Source organism: Terrapene carolina, unplaced genomic scaffold, assembly GCF_002925995.2.
Source record: "Terrapene carolina triunguis isolate 2854851 unplaced genomic scaffold, T_m_triunguis-2.0 Scaffold67, whole genome shotgun sequence".
NCBI lineage: Eukaryota > Metazoa > Chordata > Testudines > Emydidae > Terrapene > Terrapene triunguis.
The window spans coordinates 24,825,819-24,847,644 of record NW_020664418.1 but is presented as its reverse complement, the minus strand read 5'-3'; the positions used below and the strand labels follow the sequence as shown (position 1 = coordinate 24,847,644).

General features: G+C 47.2%; 1 protein-coding gene across 2 annotated transcripts in view; it reads left to right on the top strand.

The window, feature by feature from the left end:
* LOC112105649 (neuronal acetylcholine receptor subunit alpha-7) overlaps positions 1-21,826 on the top strand; it is a 165,420-nt gene that overhangs the window by 121,333 nt on the left and 22,261 nt on the right. For both annotated transcript variants that reach the window (XM_024198519.2, XM_026648260.2), the window contains 2 exons: positions 2,618-2,662; positions 17,569-17,678. In XM_024198519.2, coding sequence (XP_024054287.1) covers positions 2,618-2,662; positions 17,569-17,678 — 155 coding nt within the window. The remainder of the gene's footprint in view (positions 1-2,617; positions 2,663-17,568; positions 17,679-21,826) is intronic.

Here is a 21,826-nt window from a genome sequence, read left to right as displayed (position 1 = left end):
TCTCTAATAACACTGATAGGTACTTGAGTGATGCATCACACAAATGTTACAGAGTAATAGCTGTTAATATCGATCAAGGACTGCAGAAAAAGCAACACCTTTACTCAACCATCAGCTATATATTTTGGCAACCATAATAGCTTTAATTACTGTTTTACTCTCATAAGACATAACTTTAGCCTGCAGCAAGTACTGTACTTCTAGTATTGAAGGGTAGATGAGACAATTCCCCCCCGCCCCGAAGACTCATAAATGAATGTTTGCCTGTTGGAGGGAGTCTTGGATGAAAGGCAGGATTCACTGAATGAATGCGACAGAATATAAAGAGAAAGTTTTAAATTCTGCCACTGGCTTTGGGCACAGATCCCATTGACTTTTATGGGGGCTAGGTACACTCATCTAGGGGGAGAATGGAGCCATGCAGAATACTAATTAAGGGGGTATTTTTATTTGAATTCTTTCATTTGCCTTTATGCTGTACATTCAGTTGTTGGGATCCCATGTGATTCAGTAACAGTTTCACACCTTTATTGATGTTCCTCTTTAAATGTCTCCATTTGCTATTAAAATGTCATCTTCTCTGGCAGCTATAGCTGGTTTTACATGCTGTATAACTATTACTGCACTGCCCTGATACTGCTACAGTTAAAGGTCTTTCAGTCCTTCCATTCATTCAAAAGTCTGCAAATAAATGGATTACAGATTAAATTGCATATATACATTTTCAGTTTAAGAAGACTCTTGTATTGTATGTCAAAATTTGAATACAGTTGTCTTTGATCATTTATTATTTGGTGAAGAATAAAACATAGATTACTTTTGTTTTAAAATTGTAGTGGTTGTAGATGTATCATCTGGTTTGAGAGTCCTTCCACACTGTATAGGTGACTCTGGGATATGCTGTGGAATTTCCAAAGAGTTCCCATGTACTTTCTTTGGTAGAGCTCGGGGGTGGGGGTAGAACTTATGGAGCGGGAGCTTCAGTTTGATTTAAGACAGAAAAGGCTGGTGTTTTACATTCAGCTTCGAAAACAAATTCTAGTGATGGGAATTGGAGCGCAGTGTATCCTATTACCTTGATAGAATCCCACTGAGGCAGAAATACCCTAAGGAAGGTCTGGTGGAGGGCTGAGTAATTGCTGATAGGTCCAGGGTCTTGAGGTTACAAATATTTATCCATGTCTGAGAACTGAGGAAATTATCTTCTTAGTTAACTCTAAATTTAAGGCGTTAGTTCTGCCACCCTTACTTGCATTGAGTAATAACTTTTTCTTGACCTGTTATGTTGTGTGTGTCCATGTAGGTAAGTTAGGGACTATGCAGAGCTGCTACTCCCCATCCCACACTGGTGGGTGGCCAGCTAAGCAACAGCTCCACCCCATAATATGTGAGGCAATTTTTCTGCCAGTATACTGAGGACCTATTCAGTGATATGGCTCGTGCAAAGTACATCCACCTGGAGTGTGTTTGTGTGGAACTCTGAGACAAATTGAGATTTTTTTGAGTCACAGTCTGGTTTCCAGGATGCTCTTGGGGCATTCTATCAATACACTTCCCCATACACAAGGTTTTGATAAAACCATGATACATTGAAATCAATGGGACTTTGTACAGTAAGATACTACTCCGCATGGATAAGAGTAGCAGAAACAGGCTCTAACCTTGCATAAATACCTATTTGCAATTATCCAGGGTTTTTTTGTTTACATTGTTTCTATAATTTGTACATGCTGGTGTAACTCCATTTCTGATGTGTTAGGTTAACTAGTAGATGAGCTGCTTGTAAGCGAAGTTGAAATGGGCAACCTCTAGTGCAATTAGTTCTGCCTTTGCGACATGCTACATTAAAGAAAAAGGCTCAGGGACAAACCAAGAAGAAACACTTTGGAGATGCCAACAGTAGAGGGCTGTAGTAGCATAAAAACAATTAAAAAAAAAAACCCTCAAAAACAGTGTTACAGTGGGGTACAGAGAGTCATAACTGGTTTCACATAGGCTAACAGGACATACTACTCAGGATCACTTTTATTGAAAGATACATTAACATAACTGTCTGACTATCTGATTTCACTAAAACTTCTTGAACGATGTTACCACAGTCCAGGGGTGGCCAACCTGAGCCTGAGAAGGAGGCAGAATTTACCATTGAATAGTGCCAAAGAGCCATAGTAATATGTCAGCAGCCCCCCATCCACTACTCCCCTCCAGTGCCTCCTGCCCACCGGCAGCCCTGCCAATCAGCACCTTCCACTCCCTCCCCACACCTCCCACCCGCTGCAATCAGCTGTTTTGCAGTGTGCAGGAGGCTCTGGGGGGGAGGGGGGAGGACCGAGGGCATGGCAGGCTCAGGGGAAGGGGCAGGGTCCTTGGGGGAAGGGGTGGACTGGTGGCAGGACCTGGGGCAGAGCAGGGGGTTGAGCAGTGAGCACCCCACAGCACATTGGAAAGTTAGCATCTGTAGCTCCAGCTTTGGAGTCAGTGCCTATGCAAGGAGCCGCATATTAACCTCTGAAGAGCTGCATGCAGCTCCGGAGCCATAGGTTGGCAACCCCTGCCACAGTCCTTTCCATGAACAAATGTTGAGTTGTTTATTTTTATTTTTTTCTCTTCTCCCCAGGATGAAAAGAATCAAGTTTTAACAACCAACATTTGGTTACAAATGGTAAGTTGTGAAACATAAAATCTCTGTTCAAATGCAGCTTTAAATGTGCTTCTCGTTTTCAACAAATATAAAACCCACATTCATGTTGCTTGCAAGTTTTTGTTCTTTGTTCTGAGACATACGGGATAGCTCTGAGGCAATACATCCTGTAGAATAGATGATTCTGGGTTTAAGGTTTTAGACTTTCAGGAGGAGGACTTCACATCATCTCATAGATACTTATACAATTGTATGGGTTGTATTGTTGTACCATATATGATGGATTTATAAACTCATATATTGCATTTGTTTCAGTCACTCTAAACACTAGATCACTGCAAGATATTGCAGTCCTAAGGGGTCCCGGGTAGTGATACTTACGGTATTGTACAAAATGCACCAATTGCAACAAATCTGGCACCTTTTCTTAAATCATATTTGATAGTGAAAGAGAACATGAAATACAATTTCACACATTTATATAAATATTTTGCCAACCTTGTTGATAGAGTGACTATTCTGAGACTCTCTATATGTTTCTTCTTTTGGAGGATGGGCTTATCCCAAAGGAGTTATTTATTCCTGTGGTTTGTTGCCATTCTCCTAAGGATATCAATCTTTCCATGTCTGCTACATTTGCTGTCTGTCTTCTTAAGAAACTGCAAGATGATTTTAATCAAATGCCTATGATTGCAAGTGATACCTAAAAGAAATTATTTATACATAGTACTGTGTGAAAAGTAACTGTGAAAAGAAAGGAATTATTTGGGTTAAATGTCCATAATTCTGAGATTTAGTTGCATGCAAAACACGGGTAATGGCAGACACTGTCTCCAGTTGCCTAATGTTCAGTTATGGGCACATTCATGCATTTTTCTTGTGCTCCTGTTTGTTTTGTGCATGTATGGTAAGGTGCACATTTTCCAAAATTTAGCCCTATCTTTAACTATGCTGCAATGACAAATTCTTGACACAGAACTCTTACCCTGCAGTTACCATTGAATACCAAATTCTCTACTGATGTAAATTGGTGGAAGTTAAATGATCGTAGTGAAGCTATGCTAACTTACACCATCGAAAAATTTCGTCCTATACAATCTAATTCTTGACGTTATGGGAACAGATGGCAAATGGGTTTCACTCATGTTTTGCCAATGGAAGATACAATGGAATTTTAAAAGGTAGCACCTTCTGAGGGGTTGTTTTTTTTTTAAATTTCACCAATGCCCATGCATGTTTACTTTGATTTGACTTGTAATATTTTCCCACAAGCTTGGCATTAATGTAGGCTTTGGACTGACTCATTCCAAGTTGGAGCCTATTGCAGTTTAATGGGCACGGGCTGACATTGAAAGAGCAAATGTAGGTGGATGAATGAAAGCAAGGAGAATTATTCACATGCTTTGGCACTTTCCTTTGGGCTTACATCACATCTCTGACATTTACAATTTTATATGGAAACAACACATAATTCCTTTCTGCTTCTACCACAGAGCTTGTGGGAACCACCTCCGCTCACAATGTACTATAACTGTGTGCTCAGTCCTTAATTGGGCAATGGATAACAAAAGAAGGTCAGATAGGAGAGGGAGATTGCAGTGTCTGGTTTTTAGCAGGGGAGACTATGAGCACCGATAGAGTACTTTGCTCCTGCTCACACATGCAGAACAGGATGCTTCTCCCTGGGCAGTACCTCCAATGGGAGAGAGCCCTCACGATTATTGTTTCTTGCTCTCCTGCCTGATGAGACAGGGTCTTCATACCACTAGATGGAGAGACTGCCATAGGTTGTCGGTGCTTCCTGAGACTGGGTCGGGGAGGAGATGGGGAGCTCTCCCTCCACTTTCAGCAGAGGGGATAGGAACTTTCCTTTCCTTTAACCGCTGCTTGTAACAGAGAACCTGAACTCATTGGGTTAAGTGGTAGTTTACAAAACAATTTTATTGTTCAGAACAACTGTGTTGTGTCAGCAGAAATTTGATCTCTTTTGTTTTAATCAAAATGATAAACTCACTCAGTTTAATTCTTTCTCTGTGAGTCCATCTTTTTCCTTTTACTATAACTTTTATAGAGTGCCTCTCTCATTCTGGCAGATCTTAGGATACAAAGGAAAGACAATTTTGGTAAGCTACTGAGGATAGTGTGGTTGCTACATCTGTTCACAAAGAGAGGCTGATGTGGAGGAAGCAGTCAGCTCATGCTGTTTACACAGTAGTTTTACAATAAGATTAAAACTGTCAAATATAATCTGTTTTCGGCTCTGAGTTACAGTGACATCAGTCACTGTGATTTCTAAACACAGGATAAGAAACAACAGTTCATTCTCCAAAGACTATAATTTACTTATTTTGTCTTTTATGTTTCTCTTCTTCCTGTTTCCTTATTTTTTTGTTTTTTTTTCTCCTAAGGGAATTCTTAATTCTTTTACACTGTCACATTAAGTTTCTTTTCATTCTTTTTCGAGTGATTGCTCATGTGTATTCCACAGTAGGTGTGCGTGCTCGCCACGTGCACCAATGCTGGAAGTTTTTCCCTTAGCAGTACCCGTAGCGGGGAGCACCGCTGCGACCCCTGGAGTGGCGCCTCTATGTCGCGCCATAAAGGGAGCTGCGTGCTCCCCCCACTCTCAGTGCCTTCTTGCCGCCAGTGAAGGTAGTCGGAACTTGTGCTCCAGCATTGCTGTAGCTTTCCTTAGTAGTACGATCTTCGACCGTTACTGGTCTCTACAGTTGGTAGCCTGGCTCGGGGCATGCCCCGAGCTCCAGGCTTCAAGTCATGCGACTCCTGTCGCAATTCCATGCCCAGAAGTGATCCACACTCTGAGTGTCTTCGCTGTCTGGGCGAGGCTCACATAAGTGAGCGCTGCAAAATCTGTAAGTCCTTCAAGCCCCAGACTAAGTGCGAACGTGAGATCCGTCTCCGGGCCATACTTATGGAGTCGGCACTGGCCCCGGCACCGGCGCGCCGAACTGACCCGGCGCCGGGCACTGCGTCTTCGGTGCAGAGCGATGCCCCATCCACCAGTCAGCACTGCTCCCCTGTTAAGAAGCAAGCCAAGATCCAGTGGCGCCGAGACAAGAACAGGGGTGAGGCCGGACCCGAGTTGGGCAGCCCACGATCCCCCTCGGGACCCAGACCTCCGACTCGTGTGGAGCGGAGTAGTCCGGCCCCGTCAGCGCGTGCCTCCCCGACGATGTGGATTCCGTCAATGCCGGAGGCAGCTCAGGCAGCGCGCGACATCCTCGTCCTGCCGGTACCGAGCGGGCTGCCCGAGTTGGGGCCCCTGTCCCGAGGGAAGCCACCGTTGGGTGCTCACCAGCCCTCACTGGCCAGGTTGGAGGTAGAGGTCTCTGCTTGATCCTCGGGGCCTTCCTGAAGCCCACGACAGACCTCCACTCCGTTGTCGGGGTCACCTGGGAGCGAGTCGCCGGAGTCCTCCTCGGCCCGCAGGAGCCGCAGATGCTGAGACAGGAAGCGTCGACGCTCCTCGTCCAGCCAAAGTGATAGTAGGTCTCGATGCCATTGGCACCGCCGACCGTATCACGGCACGCGCCATGCTCGGAGTGTATCCGGACTGTCACTGGCACCGAGGCGTCTTAGCTGCGGCCATCGACGGGACACCAGAGATAGCACCTCCGACGTCTATGTTTCATCGTCGTCGAGGTCTAAATCCCGGGGCCGGACCCTACGTGGACGGGACAGGTCGAGCCGCTCATACGGCACCGTGCGATCCTCGGCCACCTCTGCCTCGGCGCCCAGCCGTCCCTCCCCGGGCCGCACCGGCCCCCAGGAACGTATAACCCTGGTGGACCCCAGACGACTCAGTGGCAAGGGGCGCCATGGTAAGGACAGTGGTGCCAGTGGGCACCGTGGCCCTAGGCGCCCGTACCGCCGGGGGCCCGCTCCGTGGCTGGGGTATCCCAAGCCCACTCGGCATCCCCGCCTCGGCATCGAGACCAGTCTGCGGGGACCGTGCCACCGGTACCGCACCCAGACCAGGACGTGGAGTGCGACATACCGGCACCGACTGATGCCCTAGGGGCCGTCCCGGTCGTCCCATCGGCACCGGACGAGTCCATAGCGGCACCGCCCACCCCCTTCTCAGGAGGACTTCAAGGCGCACCAGGAGCTCCTCCGGCGGGTAGCCACCAACCTCCAGCTCCAGGCGGAGGAGATGGAGGAACCTTCAGACAACTTGTTTAATGTCCTCTCCTCCTCGGCACCGGGCCGTGTGGCATTACCACTTCACCAAGGCGTAGCCAACATTTCGATTCGACTATGGCAAACCCCGTCCTCTCTGCCGCCCATTTCCAAAAAGGCAGAACGGAAATACTTTGTGCCAACAAAGGGGCATGAGTACCTTTACACTCACCCTACCCCGAACTCATTGGTGGTAGAGTCAGTCAACGACCGTGAACGACACGGCCAGCCCGCACCAACCCCCAAGGACAAGGAGGCCAGGAGACTGGACACTTTTGAGAAAAAAGTTTATTCCTCTGCCAGTTTCCAGCTCAGGGTGGCAAACCATCAAGCACTCCTGAGCAGGTATGACTTCAACTTGTGGGCTCCTTGCCAAAATTCAAGCCCTCCCTCCAAGAGCACGACAGGAAGGAGTTCAGGGCTCTAGTTGCTGAGGGTGCGGCGGCAGCGAAAGCAGCTCTCCAGGCCGCCTCGGATGCTCTCCAGGCACCTCGTTCGATGGCTACGGCTATCTCCATGCGATGGGTGTCGTGGCTTTCCCTGTCAGGACTCTCACTCAAATCCCAGTCCTTAATGCAGGACCTGCCATTTGATGGCAAGGCGTTATTCGCGGACCAGACAGACACTTGTCTGCACGGGATGAAGGACTCCCGCACCACCCTTCAGACACTCGGTCTGTATGTCCCACCGGCCAAGGACAAGCCCAGACCGCAGCCCTTGGTTCCCCCTCCACGGGGCAGATACGAGCCCCCCCCCAAGAGGCCTAGGGACCTAGGGACCAAAGGCGCAGATCATAGCATCAGTCCCGCTCGGCCCCATGCCCCGGACCCTCGAAGGGCAAGAGGCAGGGCAAGAGGCGTTTTTGACTGTTTGCGGAGGGCCACCCAGCCTGTTGCCAGGGAACCCCCCCCCCAGAGTTAATAAAGTTGGTTTTTGGCAACCGTTTATCTGCCTTCAGAGTACATTGGTCCCGTATAACGTCGGACCGGTGGGTTCTCAGTACCATCTCCGAGGGGTACAGGCTGCAGTTCAATTCAACCCCACTGCACCTCCCTCTGCCCCAGGGGACCCGAAGCACACCCTTCTGTTAAGTCAGAAGGTGACTCGCCTCCTCACCCTAGGCGCGGTGGAGAGGGTGCCTCAGGAATTCCAGGGCAAAGGGTTTTATTCCCGGTATTTCCTGATCCCCAAGGCGAAAGGCGGGCTAAGACCCATCCTCGACCTGCGGAATCTCAACCAGTTCCTGGTTTGCTGCAAATTCCGTATGGTATCCCTGGCCTCTGTTGTCCTGTCCTTGGACCCGGGAGATTGGTTCACAGCCCTGGACCTCCAGGATGCGTACTTCCATATCCACATTTTCGAGGGCCACAGGCGCTTCCTCCGCTTCCTGGTGGGGACAGACCACTACCAGTTTACGGTCCTCCCCTTTGGCCTTTCCATGGCCCCCAGGGTTTTCACCAAGTGCATGGCGGTAGTGGCAGCCCACCTAAGGAGGAACGGGCTGCAAATCTTCCCCTACCGTCCTGGACGACTGGCTGCTCAAGGGCAAGTCTCGATCCCAGGTGCAGACGCAGATGAAATTTCTGCTAGATACATGCACGAGTCTAGGCCTAGTGGTAAACGAGGAAAAGTCCACGTTAGTTCCGGTTCAGCGCATACACTTCATAGGGGCGCTGTTAGACTCGATGGTGGCCACGGCCTCCCTCCCCCAGGACAGGTTCGAGACGCTCAAAGGTCCCATCGCCTCGGTCACGGCCTTCCCTGTGACGACGGCACGGGTGTGCCTTCAAATCCTAGGCCATATGGCAGCATGCACCTCCATGGTGCGACACGCCAGGCTCAAGATGGGGCCCCTCCAACTCTGGCTGGCCTCCCGTTATTCCCAGGCCAGGGATGGCCTGGACAAGGTCGTCACGTTGCCACCCAATGTAGTGGCTGACCTGCAATGGTGGTCCCTCCCGAGCAACATGCTTCAAGGTATCCCCTTCCGAGAGCCCCCTCCCTCACTAGATCTGGTGTTGGACGCCTCGGACCTGGGCTGGGGAGCCCATGTGGGGAGCTTCAAAACCCAGGGTAGATGGTCGCCCCCGGAATTGTCCCTGCACATAAATGTCAGGGAACTCAGGGCAGTTCGCCTGGCATGCGTGGCCTTCCGCCAGCACCTAGGAGGGAAGATGGTCAGAGTCCTCACGGACAATACGACTGCAATGTATTATATCAACAGGCAAGGGGGCACACGTTCCGTGGCCTTGTGCCAGGAAGCCCAGCTCCTGTGAGAGTTCTGTACAGCCCACGACATCCTTCTGAGGGCCTTTCACCTGCCCGGCAAGTGCAACACGCTCGCGGATCACCTAAGCAGGTTTTTCTCCCAACAACACGAGTGGACCCTTCACAGGGAGGTGGCCAGGCGGCTCTTCCTACAGTGGGGTACTCCCCAGGTAGACCTCTTCGCCACCGCCCATAATCGCCTACGCCCACGATTCTGCTCCAGAGAGGGAGAGGGTGAAGGGGCGATATCGGACGTGTTCCTAATCCCATGGTTTGGTCGCCTGTTCCACGCCTTCCTGCCCTTTCCCCTGATAGGCAAAGTCCTACAGAAGGTGAAGGCAGATGGGGCACGGATTATCCTCATAGCCCCGGATTGGGCCCGTCAGCATTGGTACAGGACCCTCCTGCAGCTTTCAGTGGCCTCCCCGCACAGGCTGCCGCTTCGACTGGACCTCCTCTCCCAGGAGGGAGGATGCCTCATCCATCCCAACCTGGCCGCGCTCCACTTGACAGCGTGGCTGCTCCATGGTTGAATGAGGAGGAGGGCAGGTGTTCCGAGGATGTTAGACAGGTCCTGCTTGAGAGCAGGAAGCTGTCCACACGTCGAACCTACCTGGCCAAATGGTATCGGTTCTCCATGTGGGCGAGGGAGAGGGGCTCCTCCCCCTCCTCCGCATCTCTCCAGCTCATCCTCGACTACCTCCTGTCCCTTAGGTCCCAGGGGCTGGCGCCCTCCTCGGTCAGGGTGCACCTGGCGGCCATTTCGGCCTTCCACCCACCGGTGCAGGGCCACTCTGTGTTTTTACAGCACATGATGTCCCGGTTCCTAACAGGGCTGGATCGGGCTTTCCCTTACACTAGACCCCCAGTCCCGCCCTGGGACCTGAACCTAGTGGTCTCCCGCCTCACAGGGCTCCCCTTCGAGCCCTTGGCCACATGTTCTTGGTCCCACTTGTCATGGAAAGTGGCATTCCTGGTGGCTATCACCTCAGCCCGCCGGGTCTCGGAGCTTAAGGCCCTGACCTCCGAGCCCCCGTATACGGTCTTCCATAGGGATAAGGTCCAGCTCCGCCCGCACCCGGCCTTCCTGCCGAAAGTAGTCTCGGCTTTTCACATGGATCGGGACATTTTCCTCCCGGTCCTCTGTCCTAAGCCCCATTCCTCCAATGAGGAACAACGCCTGCACATGCTAGATGTGCGTAGGGCGCTGGCCTTTTACCTAGCCAGAACCAGGCCGTTCTGGAAATCCCCTCAGCTTTTCATTGCTTCGGCTGAGCGCATGAGGGGGCGACTGGTTTCCACCCAGAGGATCTCCCGCTGGATCACCTCGTGCATTCACACGTGTTACAACCTGGCAGGGGTTCCCCCGCCTAATATAGTGAAGGCGCATTCGACGAGAGCTCAGGCCTCGTCAGCAGCCTACATGGCTCATGTCCCCATTCGGGACATCTGCAGGGCTGCTACATGGTCCTCTGTCCACACCTTTTCATCGCACTATGCGATCGTCTCCCAAACGAGGGATGACGCCGGGTTTGGTAGGGCGGTACTCCGCCCGGGTAACCCTTAAACTCCTACCTGCCTCCATCAGGTATAGCTTGGAGCCACCTACTGTGGAATACACATGAGCAATCACTTGAAGAAGAAAGGACAGTTACCTGTTCCGTAACTGGCGTTCTTCGAGATGTGTTGCTCAGGTGTATTCCACATCCCGCCCTCCTTCCCCTCTGTCGGAGTTGTCTGGCAAAAAGGAACTGAGGGTGGGAGGAGCGCGCAGCCCCCTTTATGGCACAACATAGAGGCACCACTCCAGGGGTCGCAGCGGTGCTCCCCGCTACGGGTACTGCTAAGGGAAAAACTTCCGGCACCAGTGCACGTGGGAGCACGCACACCTACTGTGGAATACACCTGAGCAACACATCTCGAAGATCGCCAGTTACGGAACAGGTAACTGTCCTTTTATTTGTCTTTGTATTCTGTATGGAGCAGGGAAGACACCAGTTGCCAGATCAGCTGTTTACTATCAATACTGTAACTGCTGCTTGTGGCCAATATGTAGACTAAGTTTATATGAACAGTAAAAGAATCAATGACGTAAGTGTTTTTGTATGGCTAGTCTGGTAACAAATAACAATAAAATTCATAGATCGGCCTGATTCAAAACCCATTGAATTCGGTGGTTATCTTTCTATTATGTTGTCTTGTTTGGATTAAGAAGAATGACTTTCACTGCATATGTGTGATTCGACAATAAACTGTGCTTATATCTCTGATTACAATTACTGATATCAGCAGTATGTTTATCTGTCCATTATCCAAGTGCGTAAATGCTAAGTTTATCTCTTGAGGTGAAAAATATAAACCTGTTGATATCTTCCTACATGGAGATAGTCAGGAGTAACCCTGAATTTCCTCTAGGTTACAGCAGGACCCAGGAGGGACTTCAGCTGGTCCCAGAGCTGCTCCCTATTTTCAGGTGCATCAAGAGAATCTAGCCTAAAATGTTTAAAAGTGTGTGCAATTTGGGTGTGAAAATGCCCTAGTGCACATGCTTAAGGTGAATGCTCACAAAAGAGCACGTTAGTTTGAAGATTTGACCCAGTTAGACTAAGTAAGAGGTTTCCAAACTCTCTTCCTAGTGTGGACTACATTTTAATGCATAGATTGTTTTCTTTCATGGACCATCTCCTGCCCATTCACCATCACATCATGTCCATATGGCAACTATTTAAATTGCTTACTTGGAAAGTAATAATAGGAAAATATTTCATGTCTAACTATCGTTTAATGCAATTTAGTAGCTGGAAATGAGAAGGAGAACCAGCACCACGTAACCAGCCAGTTGCCTGGACAGCCACCAAGTGCTCTGTGTACCATAGTCTGGGAACCTCTGATGAAAATGAAATACAGAATGGATAGTACTTCCTGTACAAAACAGCTTAAAATTAATTCCCTGAAGCCACCAAGTACACATTGTTTTGAAAGGAATGTGGCAACAACAAGGGCCGGGTTCAGTATCTAGGGGTTCCTTTTCAACAATACAACACACAACCGTCTTGAGCCCCCACCCAGTGACCTGGGACAATTATACAATTAGACACCATCCCCTGGGCGCCTCTAAGAGGCAATACTTCCCCTCTCACAAGCACAGAGTCTGAGTGTAGCAAAAACTTTTAATAAAAGGAGGGAAATAACTCAGCATTAATTTGGGAAAACAGCACAACTAGGGTTCATAAACATAAACCATGAGCAAAAGACCCACCCCCAAGTAAGTTAGGCAATGTCTTTTTCCCCTCAGGTTCTTAAGTCCAGCAACCCAAAAGTCTCTTTAACATGTCCGTCCCTTCTCTGTACCCCGCTCACAGTTGCAGTTGTTAGCCTGCAGCCCCAGAGTTCACCTCCCACCGTGGGTGGAAGGGGTGGGGGGTAAGGAGGCAACTAACATGCTCCGCTGCTCAGGCACTTGCTCGTTGGCCTGCCAGCCAATTGCCATGCCTCTCTGTGGGGTTCTGCTCTGGCCCTCTCTGCCAGCCACCCTGCTGGCTGCTTGCCACACCTTTCCACCAGCCACCTGGCTGGCTGCTCATCAGGGCCAACCACTTAACAGCTGATTTCAGCTGTTACAGGAGCCTCACTGCTGGTGCATACTGGGCAGTGTCTTGCAATAGAGACACTGCCTCAAAGTAGGTCTAATGCTTAGACCTAAATATCAGTGATTTCAGCTCTGTAGGGTACAATAAAATTCTCAATTAGCTCTTTTATTACTTGTGAAGAGAAGAAGAATCAAATGGGGTCTAGGTCTCTTAAAGAGGGCCCATATCACCAGGTACAAATACCTAGCCACACCCTCTCTCAACTCATTGGGCTTTGGAACCCATGTCCCCTGCCTTGCGAGTGCTGTTCAGTTGAGGGTGAGTCCCTCCATCGGGGTATGCCTGGTACAGTTCTGCTGCCCTTGGTTCACACAACAAGGATAACAACCCTTTATTACTCCTGCCCCAATAACAAGGAGCCTGGGGATCCAACACCAGCCACCAGTGATCCTTTGGGCAAGCAATACCATCTTGCTGAGCAGCTGGGCGAGGTGGGTGTGTCCATGCAAATGAGATCAGCTCCTGAAGTCCTTTTCCACAGCTCACCACTATATGTCAGGGGAGAGCTCATTCAGACTCTGCTTCCACATGTAAAATATGTGTCCATGCTAGTAGACTCAATCAAAAATCCAGATGCAGGGAAAGACTCAACATTGCTACACACTGCAAGAAGGGAAGGAACAAAAAAAAATCATATTTATTTTCAAAGGGATCCGGAAGTTGACAAGTTAAAAATGACAAAATAATTAAAAGGTTTCAGACATAATGCAGTCATTATAAAAACTGGCATAGGTAAGGTTCTTTAGCAGAAATTGGAAGACAGAAAATAATTGTTCAGCTTATAGAAAATATGGAACTTGAGCAATTCAGACTGTTTGATTAAAAATAATTGTTAGTGGAATAAGCAGGGCGGGGGGAAACCCCCCAAAGGTACTTAGATATCCTGATTTAAGTCTACGTCAAGCAACTGACATCTGTAGAGCTAAAGGACTAAACAACATACTGCTCAGATCATTTGTCAGGCTGACAGTGTTGTAAACAAATTAGACAAAGCGTGAAAAGCACATATTTCAGCAAACTCTATAGCGACGACTATAGAAAAGGCAAAAGTGTCCAGTACATGGTGTCACATGTACAGCATGCAGCAAAACTAATCACTTTGAAACTGTGCTACTCTAACAACACAATTTTGTTAAAGCAAAATGTTTAAAAAAATAAAATAAAACTTGAATGTGAGTAATAGGACTCTGATTGGTGCAACAGACTGATGAGGGTGGTAAACTCAAGTAGAATTTGGATTTGTCTATCCCCTAAAGATTTAAACAAAGCAATTGGATGTGAATGCTACCCCATGAGAATGATAGATAATGTTATTTCCAGAATACCCAAGGTAAATCTTTTTCTGTTCTAAATGCCTGTCAAAGATTTTTGGCAAGTGCCACTGGCTGATTAAAATTTCATACTGTGTGCATTTAATGCCCTGTTTGGAAAGTTTATGTTTAAAGGCCTGCCATTTGGCTTTGGAGCAGCCCTGCAAGTACTGAAGTATTATATGGAGGATATCTGATGGCTAGTTTGGGTGGAAGTTAATGCAGGGGAACAGGCGATGCATAGCACAATGAAAGGGTATGTAAAATGTCATTGAAACTATGAGAGAAATCAAATCAAGTTAAAGCAAAATGCCAATATGAGCTAAAAAGGAAATTGTCCACATGTTCAGTGAACACAATGTTAAATCTTACCAAAAATGTAGAAGCTCTTTGTGCGATGGAACCGCCACAAGGGAAAGATGCACTTCAAAGATTCATGGTATGAGCATGTATCATACTATAATCACCCCTACCCATTGCATATATGTGTACTACCTCTGCTTCCTGACAAAAATGCCAGTTGATATGGGGTGAAGTGCAAGCTCAGTGTCAAGAAAATAAAACACTTCAAAAGCCACTTACATGCCCTATTTTGGTTTAATCAACCTGTAAAGCTCTCAGTGTATGCAATTTCATGTGGCTTGGCAGAAGCGCTCTTGGGAACAGGTCACCAATAAGCCATTGCAAGCCTTCTTGTAATGATAGTCTTTGATATTAAATGGTAACCAGGAAAAAAACTTCTGTTGAGGCACCAATTCAGCAATACCTCTAAGTATGTGCTTAGGTGACTTAGGGCTACAAGGATCTGCTAAGCCTAAAAGGTCTTCTGTACTGGATAATATTGATGAAGACTTTGAGGTTACTGTGACACTGGTCATAATTCTGGCCACAAAAGCATATGACAGACTAAAGCCTGAACCCTTTTAAAATATAGCTTTTCAGCAGCTGGAGGAGACAATTGGAGAAGAGTGGGCAGAAGAGAAGTCAATACTTCTAGCTAGTGCTAGACCTTTTTGGGTTTATCATGATGAGCTAAGTGTATGAGAGGTCATTACACAGGAAATGCTAGAAATGCTCCATAGTGAACATACTCATTTAAAAACCAAGGAAAGAGCCAGATGCACATTCTAGATCCTTGTCTACAGCTGAGAAGCATTCAGCCCAACTTGAAGCCACCTTTCTGCTCCCCCCAATTTTAGGCTGTCTATGTGCCAGACTAGTCTCGTATTGTAAATTAGAGGAGCCCAAGGACTTCTCTAAATTACAATGGCTGCAAAGAGGATTTTTCCAAAGGGACTGTTATAGCAACTAAGATATGCTAACAGGGAAGCCGCTGGTCATGTCCCTTGTTTTCTGTGCTGTCTGCAAGGAGCTATTAGGAACTGCTATGCCAGTTGTGCCACTGGAAGAATCCCTACATTGTGGTGATCTGCCAGTGGCTGGCTAGGCCAGCTTTAGGGCTTCTTTGTGCTGGCAGTGTGGTGCAACATGGTGCTGCCTTTTGTTGGCTAAGCATGGCGGTATCACAGATGTAGTCTCAATAGTTGATGTATGTACAAATATAAATTGTAGTATCCCCAAGAGCTGTTATCACCACGCAGTTCAAGACTGAGGTGGTCTGAAGCAAGAGCTGATCTTTTCCCTCTCAAAGTTGTTGACCAGTTGGTGCTCAGATATTCTTAGAATAATAGTCAAGCTTGAGCTAAACACATTATGGGTTTGAGTCTCCCACACTTATTTATGCTGTGCAGGACGTAATGGAGAGTGGTTTCAACAGTAAGATGCATGTGTATGGAAAACCACAGTTTAAATCTGATATTAAGCTGTTTACTCCCCTTCTCCCCCAAATATCATGGCTGCTGGTTACCTCAAATTGTGAGCGAGCTGCTCGCAGCTTAGTGGTCAAAGGGATTGTATTGTTTATGGAGAACAGAAGTGGGTCTTGAACAGGGCCGGCTCTAGGCACCAGCAAAACAAGCTGGTGCTTGGGGGCGGCACATTTTTAGGGGCGGCATGGCTGGCGCCAGAATGCCGCCCCTAAAAATGTGCCCCGGCCGCCCTAGCTCACCTCCGCTGCTGCCGCTCGCGCGCCATGGCGCGCAAAACAGCTGATTCGCGTGCCGCTGCTCGTCCTCCCTCCCAGGCTCTCAAACCTGGGAGGGAGGGGGAGATCCTGAGCGGCCGCGGCGTGCGAAACAGTTGATTCGCGCGCCGCTGCTCACCCTCCCTCCCAGGATTGAGAGCCTGGGAGGGAGGGGGAGACTCTGAGTGGCTGCGGCGCGCGCGCTGCTTCTCCCCCTCCCTCCTAGGCTTGAGAGCCTGGGGGGAGGAGGCAGGGCTGGGGATTTGGGGAAGGGGCGGAGCTGAGGCGGGGCCAGGGGTGGGGTAAGAAAAAAAAGGGGGGGGGGCAAAATTGTTTTTGCTTGGGGCAGGAAAAATCCTAGAGCCGGCCCTGGTCTCGAAACCCTGACCCATTTATTGGAATTTATCTGAATTTTGATCTGGATGTTTCCATGTGATGTGTCTGGGCCAAATATTGTGAGAACAACCTTCCTCGTGACACAAAACCAGGACAGCAGCTGTGCACACTCAATTTTTAAAAACAAAGTGAATTGAACTTTTGCAAATCTCTGGAAAAATTTGTGTGCCATTTCTGGCCAGTTATTTTATCCAATTTTGACTCATTTCCTAAAAAATAGTCACTAAAATATATTGCAGTCAAAGTGTGATACAGTTGATGGTGGGAGATGAGATCCCTGACATTAATGCATTTTACATTCATTGCTGAAAGAGTGACAGATCCAGACCTGCTAGCAACACAGGATTAACTAACCCTGAACTAAAAGCTAGGTCTTGACCATTGTTGTTTGCACTGGGCTGAGCAGCTATCTATGGGAGTTGTGTTCAGCACCTCTCAGGATAGGGTCCATAATTGTCAAAACCACAGCAATTAACATTCTTTTTTGAGAGTGAAAAACATGGACTGAAACTCTTTGATTGCAGACGTTCTCTCCTGTAGTAGATGTGCATTGTTCCCTTTAGAGGCTGGAAATTCAGTAGTGTAACCCTTATCAGTAGAGACTCTTGGCTGCTATACCCAAAATGCCTCTGAATGGTTACATAATCCAATCATTTTTAACAAAAGGAACTATCCAAGTTATGTCTCAGAAGCAAAATGTAATTGGAATTAGTATTAGTATTAAAAAAAAAAATCTGTTCTGTTCCAATTTTGTGCTCAAGACAGCATGAACAATAAAATACAAGCATATTGAACCTGCTTTTGTAGGCTGTTGTATGCAATCACTGTGAACTAAAAATGGAATTTTTGTGCTTTGCAGTGTTATTTTCAAGGTGGCTCAAGTCATTCTTTCTAAACATTTCATTGTCTGAAGCTAAATAATACTTTTAAAATAAAAATAAACTTTGGTTGGGGCTAGATAATCCCTAGAGAGAGGTAGCGAGTGGAAAAAAGTGACACTAACACATTTCTTTGTGTCAGTATTGGACAGATTACTATTTACAATGGAATATGTCTGACTACCCCGGAGTGAAGAATGTTCGTTTTCCTGATGGTCAGATTTGGAAGCCAGATATTCTTCTATACAACAGGTAGGCACATCTTCATGAAAAGAAAGCATAACTATTCCTTTAGACTGTCTAGATGTTGGGTACTAGCATTCAGTGTATGGAAAGCAACCATTATGGTATTTACAACAAGAAAGATGATGATGCAAGTGCTTACCAAAAAACGTAGTTTCAGTTTCAGATACAGTGTGATTATAGAATCATAGAATATCAGGGTTGGAAGGGACCTCGGGAGGTCATCTAGTCCAACCCTCTGCTCAAAACAGGACAAACACCAACTAAAACATCCCAGACAGGGCTTTGTCAAGCCGGGTCTTAAAAACCTCTAAGGATGGAGATTCCACCACCTCCCTAGGTAACCCATTCCAGTGCTTCACCACCCTCCTAGTGAAAAAGTTTTTCCTAATATTCAAACTAAACCTCCCCCACTGCAACTTGAGACCATTACTCCTTGTTCTATCATCTGGTGCCACTGAGAACAGTCTAGATCTATCCTCTTTGGAACCCCCTTTCAGGTAGTTGAAAGCAGCTATCATGTCCCCTCTCATTCTTCTCTTCTGCAGACTAAACAATCCCAGTTCCCTCAGCCTCTCCTCATAAGTCATGTGCTCTAGCACCCTAATCATTTTTGTTGCCCTCCGCTGGACTCTTTCCAATTTTTCCACATCCTTCTTGTAGTGTGGGGCCAAAAACTGGACACAGTACTCCAGATGAGGCTTCACCAATGTCGAATAGAGGGGAATGATCATTAGATTATTAGAATATGATTATTAGAAAACTAAACTTTACTTGCACTGTTTAATGATGTTGATGGGTACAATTTTCCCCTGCTCCTGCCTGAAATGTCACTCTTTTTGAGGTAGAAGAGCTCGATTGCCTGTAGGCCCGCTCTTACACTTTGTCCGGTTATGCCGGAAGAAGGCCAGGAGACACTGGATGTGCTTTAATTAATCTGCAGCTTTATTCCTTAATGTCTGGGAGTACTTGGCAGATAAAAGTGTGCAGTGCAGGTATGCCATAGTCATTTACGTATACCTGATAGTATAATTTACACATATCCCCCCTTTACCCATCCTGGTCCCCAGCCAACCTGCTGCTGGGACCCTGCAACATTCCCCCAAATGAGGGCTAAGGGGGGCTATGGAGGGTGGGAGGGGTTTGCCTCCCTCTCTTACCACTTATAGGAGCCCCAACCTCCTCCTATTTCTGCTCCTTTAAAGAATACTTCCTCTAAATCCTTTACCAATCCATTTCATCTGATTGTTGTATTCCTTCCCTACGGAGTACCTTCACTTGGCATCCTCCCCATGCCTACATAATGAGTTGCAACATCACAGCGTACCCCGCCCCATTTCATGTTCACCCCAACTAAACCTCCAACCTGCTGTGGGAAGGAAAAAAGTCCCCATGTCACCTTGGCCCATCTGGCATTGAGGGAAAAAAGTCCTTCCTAGCCCACTGAGAGAGGACCAACTAGCATAATTCACACAGTGTGTGCAATTTGGGTGTGAAAATGCCCATCATGACAAACCCTGGTATTTAACTAGTCCCAGGGGTGGGAGTGTGGGTGCTGCTCCACTTGGTCCTGGTAAAAGAGGGCTTTTCCTGCTCCAGTGTGGACCTAAATAGACCCCCCTCTTCTGGTCACTTGGTGGGGAGAATTGTCAGTGTCCCCACCCTGACCTGGGCTGAAGTTGCCGCAGCAAGTCACTGGCTTTCTAGCCCTCAAAGGGGCCACACACCTTTTCCTGCTTAATGTGCAGCGAGGTCATTCTCCTGTCTGTGCTCCCCCAAGCTATAGAAAATGTATTATGAAAATAAATTATTTCACTTCATTAATATTAACACCTTTGAGAATTACCTTGATTACACTAATTGCCTCATATAGTCCAAGGCTCTATGATACTGTAAAAATGAGACCATCTGTCTGAACAGGGATACGAACCATATCAGGAGAAGCGAGAACAGATTCTAACAGTAATTTCAGTGCTACTGTCACCAAAGTTCTATCAGGAGCTCAGATATGTTACTTTTACAACAAAGTTGACTGAGTTTTAAACAGATTTTTTTAAAGCTTCTACTCAAAATGTATAAAGTGAAAAAGATAGCCTTCAGCTAGCAAAATCTACTTTGCTGTACATTTGTATTGTCACAGATCTTGATGGCTTTTGGATTTCGTAGACTTTGCTAGTTGAGCACCATTCCTGCTAATGTTGGATCAACATCATATATGGTATATGGTATATTGTAGGTTTCTGTTATGAAACAAAAGGAGCTTTATTGTAGTTCCTTGGTGAAGTAAGTGTGCTCTCCATCCTTTCATGTAAATCCAACAAGTCAGATTCTGCCCTTAGTTATATCCATACAGCAGCCTCTTCGTACAGCTTTTATCTCACTCATTGTTAAGAAAAAGTTCCATAAACAAGCTGGGAGCAGACTTTGGCACCAAATTGAGTCTGTAATACATGCATATGTGCACCCCAACTACAATCATCACAAATACTTGTTTGTGTACAGTCACTTATTTTGTATGTGCAGATTTTGTGTGCATAACTCAGATGGCATATTTGAAAATTTGTTTCCAAAAATTCAATTTGATACTCAGAGTAACTATTCTATAGCAGAATTACAATTTCCAGTGATGAAGTGTGTGTGTGTGTATGTGTGATATAATCAGTGCCATATGTTATCAGCTAGTTCTCTTATACCCATACAGTCATAAATGTCACATGACCGTACAATTATGAATAGGTATAATACACAATTTTTTTAATGTTACATAGTTTAAAGTTCATGTGCCATGTTACAAAGTATCCATCCATACTGATTTTTGTGTTAAACATTTCTTTGCTGGATCAGTTTGCCTCCCTGTTAAATAATGAATAGGTTAAAAAGTTTTCATGGAAGTTGCAGGACTGATATTTGCCATAAAGGATGGGTGAGAGCATGAGGAAAACAGCTTCTATTATTTAAAAACCTCCATCTGTAGACTCTGAACATCTTTAATTTAGTGCCTCCGACTAGAGCATTCCTCTTTGTGTCAAAATCTGCTGAATGCTAACAAAAACTACCAATGCAGTGTCAATATTGTTTTCTGCAGGGCAAAATAATTAAAGAACCTATTAAACAAAACTTACCTTAAAACCTCTCTCCTCCTGTTTTGGTGTTGAATAACTGGAGCATTTTTAGTCTATATATTCATTTCACTTGTGTTGATGATGAAATTGCATATATGTGCATGTGCATCTCCACATGTCTTGTAGAATCAGATACATGGCCTGCATATTCAGGGACTGTAACTGATTGTACAGCAGTGCTTGCCAGCGTACAATATCTGACAGCAGGATTAAGCCAAAGGCTTGCTTTAATATTGCCAGGTTCTTGACTCCTCTGATTACCAGTGTTGCTCATTTGAAGTAACACTGTTCTCATTTCACTCTCAGGTGTGGTCTTTGCACACTTTGCAAATACATTCCACAACATATAATGGGAAAATAACAAATAACAAATATTCAGATTAAATATGTATGCTGTATACTCATTTTTTTTCCTGCATGGTACCTCAGAACAAAGGACATGGGGCTAGAGCAGTATTTCTCAAACTGGGGCCACCGCTTGTGTAGGGAAAGCCCCTGGCAAGCCGGGCCGGTTTGTTTACCTGCCCCGTCCGCAGGTCCGGCCAATCGTGGCTCCCACTGGCCGCAGTTCGCTGCTCCAGGCCAATGAGAGCTGCTTAGGGTTACCATTCGTCCGGATTTACCCGGACATGTCCTCCTTTTTGTGCTAAAAATAGCGTCCGGGGGGAATTTGTAAATCACTCAAAATGTCCGGGATTTCCCCCCTCCCCCGGCAGAGCAGAGCGAGCGGCTGGGAGGGCTGCAGGAAAGTCCCGGGCTGGACTCCGGAGCAGCTGTAGAGGAGCTCCTCCCCCCTCCCTCCCTCCCTGCAATCTGAGCCGGCAGCTCCTCCTCCCCGGCAGCCCCGCGCCCCCCTCCAGCAGCACTGTGTAGGGCCAGGGACCGGGTTGTGTGTTGTGCTGGGGAGCGCAGCCACGTGTCCGGCTCGCACAGAGCCCAACACCCTGTTCTGAGCAGCAGGGTAAGAGGGGCAGGGAGGTTCTGGAGGGGGCAGTCAAGAAACGGGGCGGGGGGGTCGGGAGTTCGGGGGGGGGG